The sequence below is a fragment of the Medicago truncatula genome, chromosome 6, assembly GCF_003473485.1.
Source record: "Medicago truncatula cultivar Jemalong A17 chromosome 6, MtrunA17r5.0-ANR, whole genome shotgun sequence".
Classification (NCBI taxonomy): domain Eukaryota; kingdom Viridiplantae; phylum Streptophyta; class Magnoliopsida; order Fabales; family Fabaceae; genus Medicago; species Medicago truncatula.
In genome coordinates, this window is record NC_053047.1 from 40,558,161 (window position 1) to 40,572,664 (window position 14,504).

Below are 14,504 nucleotides of genomic sequence, written 5' to 3' on the forward strand. Positions count from 1 at the left end.
TGGTCTTATAATTTTGTCGTTTATCATTTTGGTCCTGTCCGTTTATTTTTTGTTTAATTGCACTTTTGGCCCCTATCTTTTCAAAAGTTACAATTTTGACCTCTAACTAATTAAAATACAAAACAGCCCCTATGTATTGGATCTTTGACAGTTTTGGCCCCCAAGACCACTTTTGACTTAATCTTCGCTAACGTGGCACCCACAATGGTCGACAAGTGGCACCTCACTTAAGAGATGTGGGTGCCACGTCATATGTTGTTATGTTTTGTGTTATTTTGTTATGTCATGTGTTGTTATATCTAGGATGATCTAGTACTTACTGTTTTATCGATCAAACACATGTCAAAAATTTATTTGTTTATTATTTTATTTTTTTAGCAACTCTTTTTGATTTCAAAGATTAAAGGTTTTTTAATAGCCATTTTCATATTAGGAGTGGTTAGTTTACCATATTTTCAACATATCAAAAGTTAATATATGGAGTCATATGTGTAGGTTTTAGCACTTTGTCGTTTTATGTTATTAACATGGATGATGTATTTGTTCATATATTCATCATTTTTGTTTTTAGCGAATTTTCATTATATCGATGTATTCTATCATTTGAATGAATGAATATCATTTATTTTTGTCAAAAAAATGAGTTAATGCATGGATTTGGTAAGTAAGTTCAACTTCAATGATAGAAAGATTACATACACATTTGATATGAGACTTAGGTTGAATTCACAATTCTCCACTTTTCAATAGTTAGTGTTTAAGTTCCACCACTAGACACTTTATGACAAAAAAAATACATACCATTTGAGGACCTCTAGAAACATTTATAATACTCCGCACACATTTAAGTCGTCTGCAAATGACTATACATGCCCGTCAATAGAAATTACGTTTTAACGTAATGACAATAAGTATTTATAGAGATTGATGTGATAATAAATAAGTATATAAAGTGACTAATATTACAATATTAATAGAGCATTTTAATGTAAATGACTATTTTGACTATCATAACTATTTTGAAATTTCGCTACATTGAAAGACTATTGTGGTGGTGCTAGTCACACCCCAAAAAAAACAAGTTACACCCCAGAATGACTAATATACCCCTAAGTTGAACATAAGTAAACTAAATTTACATTAACCTAAATTGAACATAAGTAAACTTAATTTACATTGAACATAAGTAAACTTAATTTACATTGAACATAAGTAAACTAAATTTACATTAACCTAAATTGAATAAGTAAACTGAATTTACATACTGAACATAAGTAAACTTAATTTACATTAACCTAGATTGAGTAAACTGAATTTACACTAACCTCTTATATCTAGATTGAACGTAAGTAAACTAAATTTACATTAACCTAAATTGAACATAAGTAAACTGAATTTACATTAACCTAGATTGAACATAAGTAAACTTAATTTACATTAACCTAGATTGAGTAAACTGAGTTTACACTAACCTCTTATATACATGTAAACTGAATTTACACTAACCTAGATTGAACGTAAAGTTAACTAAATTTACATTAACCTAGATTGAACATAATAAGTAAACTTAATTTACATTGACATAGGTAAACTAAATTTACATTAACCTAAATTGAACATAAGTAAACTTAATTTACACTAACCTAAATTGAACATATCTCATACCAAAACAAACAATAAACAAATAGAAACTCATTGAAAATGAAATTCATGAAATTCACTAATCTTTATGAATATAGTACAAATCAATAACAAAGATGTTGATTCAAATATTGGTTGCACATCTATGGTGATTTGTGGATGAAAGGGGGTAAGGGTTCAGAATGATCATAAAAGATGGATTTTTAAAAATTTACATGAAGAGGACAATTTTAGTATTATTGTAAAAATTTAAATAAATTTGGGTGTAATTAGTTTTTTTTGGGGTGTGACTAGCACCAGTCCTATTCGTTATACATTCAAAAATCAAAATGACTATTTACCCAATTTTAAATGTATTGAAGATTTTAACAACTTAGTATTAATTTGGTCCTCATGTTTAATCATTTACTATCAATTTAGTTCCTATTATACTTACTAATGTTAGTAAAATTTGATGAAATCATAGATTAATTTAAATTTAAAATAGGCTAAAATATGCTTTTGGTTCCTGGTTAAAAAAAAAATTGAAATCAATCTCTGCAAAATTTTTTGTTTTTTAAAAGGCTAAAATATGGTTTTAGTCCCTGTAAGAAAAAAAATTGTTTTTGGTCCAAGCAAAATTTTTTGTTTTTTAAAATAGTCCCTAACCCTATTTTTGTGATGATTTGCATACGTGACACATGATGACTGAACCGATTTTGTAGTTTTTGGTCCCTGCAAAATATTTTGTTTTTTAAAAAGGTCCCTACAAAATTTTTTGTTTTTTAAAAAGGTCCCTGAACCAAAAACAATTTTTTTTTTACAGGGACTAAAACCAAAACGAGGCATATTTGCAAAGACTAAAACCATATTTTAGCCTTTTTAAAAAGGTCCTTAGGCCCACTTTCTTGCTTATGTGTCTTATTTTTGTATAAGTGTCACTTGCTGACTGTTTAATTGTGCACATGTGGCAGCCACATGTAACTGATTTCATTTTAATTATTTAAAAAACAAAAAACATATTTTCGAAATAAAAATAAAAAATTGAAAAAAAAACGAAATTAATAAAAAAAACTGAAAATTAATTTTAGATATAAAAAAATTGAAAAAAAAAACAAAATTAATATTTTATTAGCATTAAAATATTAATTTCGTTTTTTATCCTCTTAACTAATGTCGAAGGGCACTCTTTTTTTTTTTTGTTTTTTGACAGAAAGATAATTATCTCATTTCATTAATAAGGACATCTTGAATACAATCAGGTAATACAGTGAAATAGTGGATACTAGCATAAAATGTGGCCGCCCTAGCAAGTCTATGAGCAACCTCATTTGCTTGTCTCCTAATAAACTCTACCCTTGAGTTTGTGAAAAAAGATGAGAAAGTAGTCCTACATTCTCTGATGATAGCTCCTAAATCAGATACATCATTTCTAGTGCTATGAAAACTATCTACTACCCTCTTAGAGTCAAGCTCGAAAGTAATATTATTTAAATTCTGCTCTTTTGCCCATCTGATAGCATATAAAAGACCAATAGCTTCTCCCTCAGGTACATCTAAGAGTGGCGTTGACCAACTGGTTCTGGCTTTCACCAACCTCCCGCTATCATCCCTGATGCATATTCCTATGCCAACTCGGTTACTTTCTTTGAAGAAACAGCATCTACATTACATTTGAAATGACCTTCATCTGGCTTTCTCCAAACTGTGTCGTCAATACGCTGTTGCTGTACATCCGCTTGATTACGGCTATCTTGCGCGTTTTGCCAACCCGTTAGAAGATTAAGGCCTCTGTCACGAACTGCTGCAGTAGTCATGACTTCATTCCTCCAGATACAATCATTTCTCTGTTTCCAAATAGACCACATAACGCAAGCCCAAATGACTCGTTGACTCGAATCTAGCTCCTGCAGGATTTCAAACATGGTGACCCCAAAGCTGAGATTTAATTGAGCCTTTTGCTGAACTTTGCTCCACAACCCTAATTGCTGCCAACACTGCCTGCTCTTTGTGCAATAAAAAAATAAATGCATACTATCTTCATCCTCATTCTCGCATAAAGCACAAGTTTTTGTGCAATTTACCCCTCTGTCTTGAAGTCGGACTCTTGTTGGAAGAGCATTTCTGCACGATCTCCATAGAAAAGTTTTCACCTTAGGAGGTACCTTAAGATTCCAAAGGAGTACCCAATTTCCATCACAACGGTGAGTACTCAAATCCACATGTTGACTGAGACTGATACGATATCCACTTTTAACAGAATAGATACCATTTGTCTCTGACTTCCACACTCTTCTATCGTGCTGATTAGGTTCAAAGATTGGAGTATTAAGGATGCGATTAGTATCTTCGTTGCTAACAAGGTTCCTCAATAAACCAACATTCCAAAACCGAGTTTGAGATATGAAAAGATCTGCAACAGTAAGCTCTTTGAATTCTTCTGGCAGACTTTCTGGCTTCTGTAGAACACCACCATCCACTAGCCACCGCTGGTCCCATACACAAATATCAGTTCCTGAACCAATGCTCCACTTGTATCCTTCGCTAACAACTCTTTTGGCCCCCCAAATGCTGCGCCAAACGTAGCTTGGATTGTGACCAATCTTTGAGTCCAAGAAATCACATTTGTTAAAGTATTTTGCTTTGAACAATCTGGTGACAATGTTGTGTGGTTCCGTCATGAATTTCCAAGCTTGCTTTCCAAGCATACCCTCATTAAAAGCGCGAAGATTTTTAAAACCAAGACCCCCTTCCTTTTTCTGAATGCTGAGCCTTTCCCATGACATCCAGTTGATTCCTTTGGTGTTCCTTTTGTTGTGACCCCACCAGAATGAATTAAGCATTTTTTTCTATATCAACAATAATGGATTTAGGGATAGCAAATATACTCATGATGTAAGAAGGTATCGACTGCAAGACCGATTTGATTAGAGTTTCTCGTCCAGCTTGTGACAAGCATTTGCTGCTCCAAGAGTTAATCTTCTTCCACACTCTTTCCTTCACAAATTTAAAAGTCGAAGGGCACTTTTTAGCATTTACAATTATTTATTTATTGCCGTATAATTCCCTCCTTACATGAAGAGGAGTTCCTATCATCATTGAATGGCTACTTGTATTTTATTAGACAATTAATTATGTGCATATCTCATATTTAAGAACATCATTATTGTAAATTATGTATAAAATTTTGAAAAATGTTAACAAGTGCGCTAAAAGTATTGTTTAAACATCTAAAAGTATAAATTTTTGCATTAGAAATTGTACAGTTATAACTTCAACAAATGTTTGACCTTATATTTTTGAGGCATAATTTTTTTTTATGGGTTCCTTAAACAATGCCTTTAAGACACTTGTTAACAAGACCCTAAATATTTTAGTCTTAATTAGTCATAGGATTTGGTCAAACTCTCATCCTATATATACAAAACAAAAAAATGAAATTTATTTTAACTAACCAAATGTATAATCAAAGTAATGTTCTAAAATGTATAATATATGCATGGTCGGAGTTTGAACTCCATACACCCTACTTCTCCATCTTAAATATGAATGAGCTCGCCGTTACCCGATAAAAAAAAAAAATGTTACAACCACGTGATTATTCGTCACTTTCGAGACCAAGATGACTATTATCATTTACCGCCGTAAAAAATGGGAATACTAGAATAGGGTCTATAGGGTTTATGCGCAGCGTTGAGACGCAAGAAGAACTGCAACAGCAGTTTCAGAAGGAAACGCACCGGCACAACAGCAATGGTGTTTTCCGAAGAAGACATAACAAAACTTTTCAGAATCCAGAAAACCCTTCTCCAAATGTTATCCGACAGAAACTACCTCGTCGAAGAAACCGAACTCACCATGTCTCGTGAAGATTTCATCTTCAAATACGGCGAACACATGAAACGAGAACAGTTAGAAATCAACAAAACACATAGAAACAACCCATCTGAAAAAATCTGTGTTTTCTTCTCTGATGATGCTAAACTTGGTGTTAAGATTGTTAGAGGTTTTATTACTAGGATGTTGCAAGAGAATGTTGATAGTGGGATTTTGGTTTGTCAGACTAAATTATCTCATTATGCTAGAAGTGCTGTTACTGAAATGAGTTCAGTTGGTTCTAAGCGCCTTGAAGTCTTTCTGGTAATTGTTTCTCTCTTTGTTTTGTCATTTTTTAATTGTTAGATAATACGAATCACTGATACGTCGACACTGATAATGATTTGAGAAATAACATAATTCAATGTGATCATATGTGTCATGCACTGACACGGCGACCCTGATAATAATTTGTGAAAATAACATAATTCAATGTGATCACATTTGTCGGGCTGTGTTAGACACTTGTGTCAGACGATGATAATGATAATAATTTGAGTTAATAACGTAATTCAATGTGATCACATGGGTCATGCAGTGACAGGGACACTGACATGTCGACTCTGATAATAATTTGTGAAAATAACACAATTCAATGTGTTCACATGTGTTAGGCACTTGTGTCAGATGACACGTCGACACCGATAATTATTTGAAAATTGTTTCTGTCTTTGTTTTGTAATATCTGAATTGTTAGATAATAGATAGCTGTGAAGCAGTGACACTGACATGTCAACACTATTAGTATTTTGAGAAAATGATATAATTCAATATAATCACGTGTCTGTGCATGACGTGTTAGACATTCACATTAGAAGTGTAAGTGCTACAAAGTTAGATATAGCTTGATGTGTAGGTGTTGGAAGGTGTTTGAAAAAGGTGTGTCGGTATTGGACACTGACATTTGATGATCGGTTGTTTGTATGTTGCTTTATAAGTTCTAAATTGTTAGATAGCTATGAAGCACGGACACAGACACAAATGACACTAATAATAATTTGAGAAAATGATATAATTCAATGGTATTGCATGTGTTGTTGTTGGACAGTGTCGGACACTGGACATGTCGTCCATCAGAAGTGTCGGTGCTATAGGGTTAGATATTGATGTGTAGGTATTCGAAGAAGGTATTTGAAAAAGGGTGATGATTGGTTAAGTTAATTAGATAACTGGTTAGGTGTGTGCTATAGGGTCAAACTCTTATCACTGATCTAACAAATATTGGACAAGTTAGATATATAGCTGTTAAAACTAGGTGATGATAATTGTTTCTTTCTTTGTTTATGATTTCTGAATTGTTAGATAGCTACAAAGCCCTCACACGTCAACACTAGTAATATTTTGAGTGAAATGATTTTGTGGAATTGCTTGTGTCTGTGTTGGTTTAGGACACTGACATGTGTAGGACAGCGGCCACGCCTTCCATCAAAAGTGTCCGAGCTATAGAGTTAGGTAGCTTGATGTCTAGGTGTTGGAAGAAGGTGGTTCAAAATGTGTGATGATTGGTTTAGTTAATCAGATGATTGACTAGTTGTCTGATTGGTTATGCGGTGAAAGGAATTGATTTTGTAAAGTTGATGCTGGTTAAAAGTGAGTTCAATTGTAAAATAGTTTATGTTCGGATACATTCATACGTAAACGTGAGTTGAACAATAAATTTGAATATAGAAATTAAATTCTAGAATCAAAACCTTCAAATTCTAGCTTACAGTTCGAATCAATCTGGAGGTAAAATCAATTATACTCGAGAGCAACCAAACATGTCAAAATCAATTATACACCTCTAGAATTAATTTTGGCTTTCCAAAAGTGAAACCAAATATACACTAGGTTAATCAGGTAATCAACTAGGGGATTGGACAATCGGTTAGAGAGGTAGGTTTGATTAAGCAGTAATTAGACTTGTTTAATTAATTAAGTTAATGATTAATGGGTTAAAATAAAGTGAATATCGATTTGATGATGTTGATCACCGGTTTGGTTGTCGAATTGTGGAAATTATAAGTCTCGATCAATTTAGTCTTTTAAATTAACTAATCGACATTATATGTATGGAGCAATTTAGTTGAATAGCAAAACTATCCTTCAATTGAAATTTTTTAGTCAATTTAGTCCATCTGTTGTAAAAGTATCATTCTTTGAACCATCACAGGTGGATGAAAATTAATCATTTAGCGGTTACCTGTTCTTAGTTCTTGCTTGCATCATAAGTCTACGACTAATCCTACAGACAATGGTGAATGTGAGACTTAATTGACTGATTTTGCAATTTCGTAAATTGTGTAATTCTTGCAGTATTGACAATCAAAATGGTGATCCATTCTTTTACAAGAGGATGTCACTTGTTAATTGAGTCATTCTTTTATTATTAATTAACAATGAAGATCCATTGCAAAATTGACGAATGTGTAGAAAAATAGCATGAAATAGACGTGTAAAGTCATGTTCTGTCATTAGCGGATAACTTTTCTTAGAATAGATAAAGTAGTAGAGATTTGTGCAAGGTTGCACAGTATAGAGGGAAATGACAAGAAATAGAGATGTGAATTTCTGCCATGTGTCATTAGGAGAATATTTTGTTAGAATCGATAAAATATAGTTCTTCATGTGTGTTGGTGGGTGGTTCTTTAAGGTTGAGGTAATCATCGGTGGTGCAGGAGGATGAACTGCTGGTGAACATAACAAAGCACGAGCGTGTACCTCCACATCAGGTTCTCACCGAAGCTGAGAAGAGAGCCTTGCTCAAGAAATACACTGTCAAAGATACTCAGGTCAGTGTTTTATATCTTCTTTATATTTATTTTTTGATAAATTTTTGTATACATCTGATTTTTGTTCAGATGAAAACTTCGACTATGTAGACGAGAACTTCTGAATAGTTTTGCATACATCTGATTTTTGTTCAGATGAAAACTTCTAAAGTTCTAATATGTAGATGAGAACTTCTGATATGCTTTTGTTGTAAATAAAACCGTTTCTGATGTTTTTCCGTGATTCTGTACCGAGTTTGATCTGTTCCTATTGTATCAGTAATAACCTTATGGTTAGTATTAGCTCAATTTTTAGCAGCTCGTGGTTGTATGAGACGAAATCATTTAAATCAACGAAACTGTTTTGTACACAAATCGCAAGCTTGTTAGTTAATATACTAATCCTGCATTGTGATGCAATTATATCCGATGGGAAAATAACCTTTGTAAAGCTAGTAATAAAATCTCTCAATTCAGCTCACATTAAACTTACCGAAATTCTAATACATGCATCTTGGTTTGGACGCAAAAGTGATGTGCAAAAACCATAAGAAATGCTAAATTCCGCAACCCAATTGAACAATATTAAGATCACTTCATATTTGATGGAACACAAAAGATAGAGTAATTCAGTCTGTTTGAAACTTTTGCTAAATCACACAGCGTACTATTACAGTTGTTAATCTCATCATTAACAAAAAAGCCTTCCAATTCTAAGATTGAATGCTGCATATACTATAACTCTGTTCGGCAATGCCAAACTGCTAGCTTATAGCGTATAAGCTCGTATGATTAAAGTAGAGTTGTTTGGTAACAATTTTCTCTCACGAGCTTATTTTGAAATGCTACTTTAAGCAGTGTTTGAGCTTAAAGCTTATCATATATTTCTCTCATTTTTATGTCATTTTAAATGTCTTTTTATGTTTGAGCTACTTTAAATATCTTTTTATGTCATTTTATATTATTTATGAATTAGTTCCACTGCTAATTTTACCAAACAATTCAAATTCAATCTGGCAGCTTATCCTCCATCTGAAACTTTTTACCAAACAGAGCCTAAGTTTGCACAGTATTTGTTCATTCAAGCATAGTGAAGGTTTAGCTTTGTGATCCTTGCCTTTCATTTGTCTTAGGAACTTTAATTTCTTCTGGTGAAGATGTAATTGTTAGTGTTAACTCTCTCATTCTTTATCTAATGGATTTATTGGTCTTGTATGCGTATGTTGTCTCGTATTTGTATCACGGGTTCAAGTCCTGGAAACAACCTCTTGTATAAAAAACAGAGTAAGGCCGCGTACAATACACCAAATGGTGGGACCCTTTTCCGGACCCTGTGTATGCAGTAGCTTTAGTGCACCGTAGTGCTCTTTTTAATTTATTTGCAATTATAGTATTCTACTACAAATTTCTGCTTCAGTTCATTATATCTAATATATACCATCTGCTTCTCAGCTACCTAGAATTTTGACGTCGGATCCTGTTGCGAGATATTATGGACTAAGGCGTGGACAAGTTGTCAGGATTATCCGGCCAAGTGAGACTGCAGGCACATATATTACATACCGAATTGCTTCTTGAGCTTATCGGCTATACCTAAAATTTATGCCAAGCATGCATAGTGATTATATAACCTTTTTATTTTTGTTGTTGTAATGGTTGGCAATGACATTACAACATGACAGTCATGTTGTAATGGTTTATATTGAACTTTGTTTCTTTACATTATAGACCTATACCCTGTTTGTGTCTTACTGAATAATGCAATAATAGTTTTGATTTTCAGTTATGGTTTTCCTGAGAAATAAGAAAATAGAGTGCAAAAGCTGGTTTTGACAATTCTGACTAAGCTGACACCCCAAAATCACCACCTAGCAATTGTGATTTATCACTAGTAAACTACTTAGTGCCTGTTTGTTTATCCAGTGACCTACCGCTACCGCACGTTGTAATCTATTTTCACCGTGATTTAGAAAAACTACTAGCCGTAGCTTCTTATCCAACGTGACTATTCACCGTGATATTGTAAGTTTCCAAACACATGCTCAATCTTCTTTTGAGATTACTGTGGTTGAATATTTTGCTTCCTTAACCATACGTGTATATATTTTTGTTGGACTCACTTGAATTTACAAAAAATTAGTAAGATTTTATGCTCTTGTACATATCTTTATTGAAGTCAAACATTTTATTGTGTTCAAGGACAATGAATGATGCCAATTATTGAAAGATAATTGCTTAAAAAAGAATTATTGAAATATAAAAAGATTATGGTGAAATAGTTGATGAGACGACACTATTATTTGCATTTCATAATCAATAATAAATAAGTAGATAAGTAGATTTCATTGTTCAGTTTGTAACTACAATGACATTGAAATGCAAGGGCCAATTAAAGTAAGTGACTCTAGCCATTATATTGCTCGATAAGTAGATTTCATTATACTTTTATTTTGAATACATAATATAGAGAATTTGCAACACATTATTTTTTTTAATTATATTTACATTTTTAAATTAATTTCCAGATTTTTTAAATTGTATTTACATTTTTAAATTAATTGAAATGCCGCATCACATGCCACAGTGGTCATTTATGCACACTCAACATGTGCCACGCCAGCATTGGAGTGACACCTAACAGCTTCAATGAGCCCAATGGCTTTTTTTAAAAACAAAAATTTTACGAGGATGGATTTTTTTTTTTCAAGGACCAAAAGCCAACGTATTTACCCACCTTTGGAATATTTTAGTCTTTATTTTTATATACATCTATTTAACATGTAAATAAAACCATATTATACATTATTTCCCGTGAGCTTAATTCAGTTGATAGGATATTGCATGTTATATGCAGGGCTGAGGTTCGAACTCCGGACATCCCACTTCTCTGCATTTAAAATATGTGTGAGCTCTAGCCAACCACTAAATCCCTAACCCGAAGACTATAATAGAAACAACAGCGACAATGAAGAACTGCGATAACAAAAGAACAGCCGACGCAAAGGTTCAACAATGGTGTTTACCGAAGAAGACATAACAAAACTATACAGAATCCGCAAAACCATTCTCCAAATGCTATTCGACAGAAACTACCTCGTCGACGAAACCCAACTTACCATGTCTCGAGAAGATTTCATCTTCAAATTCGGCGAACACATGAAACGAGAACAGTTAGAAATCAACACAACACATAGAAACAACCTATCTGAAAAAATCTGTGTGTTCTTCTTTGATGATGCTAAACTTGGTGTTAATATTGTTAGAGGTATTATTAATAGGATGTTGAAGGAGAATGTTGATAATGGGATTATGGTTTGTCAGAATAAATTATCTCCTGCTGCGCGTAAAGCTGTTGCTGGAATGAGTTCAATTGGTTCTAAGCGGCTTGAAGTCTTTATGGTAATTGTTCCTGTCTTTCTTTTGTAGTTTCTGAATTGTTGGATAGACAAGTTGCACCAACACTAACACGTCGACACTGATAATAATTTGAGAAACTAACATATTCAATGTGATGACATGTGTCATGCACTGAAACGGACATTGACACGTCGACACTGATAATAAGTTGTGAAATAACGTAATTCAATGTGATCTGGTAATAAGTTGTGAAAATAATGTAATTCAATGTGATCACATGTGTCATGCTACACATATACGTCGACAATAATAATAATTTGAGAAAATAACATAATTCAATATGCTCACATGTGTCATGCTGTGTTGGTGTCGGACACTGACACATGTCCAGTACACACTTCAATGTGGTCATATGTGTCAGTGTTGGACACGGAGATGTGTTTAGTCCGACCTTCTATCAGAAGTGTTGGTGCTGCAAAGTTAGATAGCTTGATGTGTAGGTGTTGGAAGACGGTGTTGAAAAGCGTGATGATTGGTTAAGTTAAGTAGATAATTGATTAAGTGTGTGTTTGGTCCTGAATTGTTAGATAATATGAAGCACCGACATGGGCACTGACACGTCAACAATGGTAATATTTTGAGGAAGTGACATAATTTAGTGGAATTGCATGTGTCTGTGTCGGTGTAGGACACAGACACGTGTAGGACAGCGGGCACACCTTCCATCAAAAGTGTCGGTGCTATAGAGTTAGATAGCTTGATGTGTAGGTGGTGGAAGAAGGTAAAATTAATTTCTACAATCAAAAGCTTCAAATTCTAGGTTCTAGTTAGAATCAATTCTGGAGGTAAAATCAATTATACTTGAGAGCAACCAAACATATCAAAATCAATTTTACACTGCTAGAATCAATTTTGGCTCTCTAAAAGTGAAACCAAACTAGGTTAATCAGGTAATCAACTAGGAGATGAGATAATCGGTTAGAGAGGTAGGTAATCGATTAAGCAGCAATCAGACTTGTTTAATTAGTTAAGTTAAACCAAAAGTGAAACCAAACATACACTAGGTTAATCAGGTAATCAATTAGGAGATGAGATAATCGGTTAGAGAGGTAGGTAATCGATTAAGCAGTAATCTGACTTGTTTAATTAGTTAAGTTAATGATTAATGGGTTAAAACAAAGTGAATATCAATTTGCATAACTGTTCTTAGTTCTTGTTTGCACCATAAGTCTACCACTAATCCTATGGACATTGGTGAATGAGAGACTAAATTGACTGATTTTGCAATTTCGTAAATTTGGAGGACTAAATTGTCTAATCCTTGCAGTATTGACAATCAAAATGGTGATTCATTCTTTTATAAGAGGATGTCACTTGTTAATTAAGTCATTCTTTTATTATTTAATTAACAGTAAAGATCCATTGCGAAATTGACGAATTTATACAAAAATGGCATGAAATCGACGTGTAAAATTCTGCTTTGTAGAAATCTGTGCAAGATTGCACATTATAGAAGGAAATGACGAGAAGTAGAGACGTGAATTTCTGCCATGTGTCATTAGGAGAATTTTTTGTTAGAATTGATAGAAGATAGATGTATAAAATATAGTTCTTCTTCTTCATGTGTGTTGGTGGGTGGTTTTTTAAGGTTGAGGTAATCGTCGATGGTGCAGGAGGATGAACTGCTGGTGAACATAACAAAGCACGAGCGTGTACCTCCACATCAGGTTCTCACCGACACTGAGAAGAAAGCCCTGCTCAAGAGATACACTGTCAAAGATACTCAGGTCAGTGTTTTATACCTTCTTTATATTTATTTTTAATTTCTTCTGGTGAAGATCTAATTGTTATTGTTAACTCCTTCATTCTTTATCTAATGGATTTATTGGCCTTGTATGCATATATAGTATCGTATTTGCCATTATAGCATTCTACTACGAATTTCTGCTTCAGTTCATTATATCTAATATATACCTTCTGCTTCTCAGCTACCTAAAATTTTGACAAATGATCCTGTTGCGAGATATTATGGACTAAGGCGTGGACAAGTTGTCAGGATTATCCGGCCAAGTGAGACTGCAGGAACATATATTACATACCGAATTGCTTCTTGAGCTTATCGGCTATACTATTTGCAATACGTTGTACCTAAAATTTATGCCAAGCATGCATAGTGATTATATAACCTTTATTTTTGTTATTGTAATGGGTGACAATGATCTTGGATGATGTATTAAAGAACAACTGCAATGCACTGAATTATGCAGCTGTAGTTTCGCTTTTCAGTTATGGTTTTCTTGAGAAACAAATATTATGCGTTTGTGATTTATCAAATAGTAAATTATTCAATCATCTTCTGAGAGCAATTGAGGTTGAACCTGCGTCCTTAACCATGCGTGTTTATACTTCTTCTCACGAATCATATTTTCTCCACGTCTTTTAATGATGTTAATACTCATGTTTATTATGTCACAGTTTAGTTGCAACTCATGTTTCTAATGCAACTTACATGTTTCACAACACCATTGTTCCAATGCTCGAATACTTATTTTTATAGAACACAAATGGGTGAAGACTTTTTCCGTCCATTGTTTTAAGAATTGAGAGTATGAGTCTGTTTTTTCAACCTCATTATTCCATGCGTGCATTTCAATCGTTCATCCTCTCTATTTACTAACTCATCGTTGATATTTGCCATAAAACACTGCACTTGATCTTTGAACGCTTCCATATTTGCAGGGTACATTCTCTTATCTCCTCCACTTGTAATAAAGGGTGAATGAATTGGATTCTCTGATAAAAAAAAAAGCACCTGAAGACTTATTCCCTAATCCAGCTTATCCTTGAGCCTTTGAACTTTATAGTTACATCTAAATAAATGACAGGAAAATCATATTGATT

The 14,504-nt window shown here is 33.4% G+C and overlaps 2 protein-coding genes across 2 annotated transcripts; both read left to right on the top strand.

Moving 5' to 3' along the window:
• Positions 1 to 5,244: 5,244 nt before the first annotated feature.
• Positions 5,245 to 10,032, top strand: LOC11437228 (DNA-directed RNA polymerases II and IV subunit 5A). Its single transcript, XM_003620586.3, has 3 exons — positions 5,245 to 5,760; positions 8,154 to 8,267; positions 9,699 to 10,032. The coding sequence occupies exons 1-3, from the start codon at positions 5,374 to 5,376 to the stop codon at positions 9,822 to 9,824; spliced, it is 627 nt and encodes a 208-aa protein (XP_003620634.1). The 5' UTR covers positions 5,245 to 5,373; the 3' UTR covers positions 9,825 to 10,032.
• A 1,084-nt stretch (positions 10,033 to 11,116) lies between these two features.
• On the top strand, positions 11,117 to 13,955 carry LOC11436782 (DNA-directed RNA polymerases II and IV subunit 5A). The gene is made up of 3 exons (XM_003620587.4): positions 11,117 to 11,645; positions 13,277 to 13,390; positions 13,592 to 13,955. Exons 1-3 carry the CDS (start codon positions 11,259 to 11,261, stop codon positions 13,715 to 13,717), a joined length of 627 nt encoding a protein of 208 aa, XP_003620635.2. The 5' UTR covers positions 11,117 to 11,258; the 3' UTR covers positions 13,718 to 13,955.
• Positions 13,956 to 14,504: the final 549 nt, after the last annotated feature.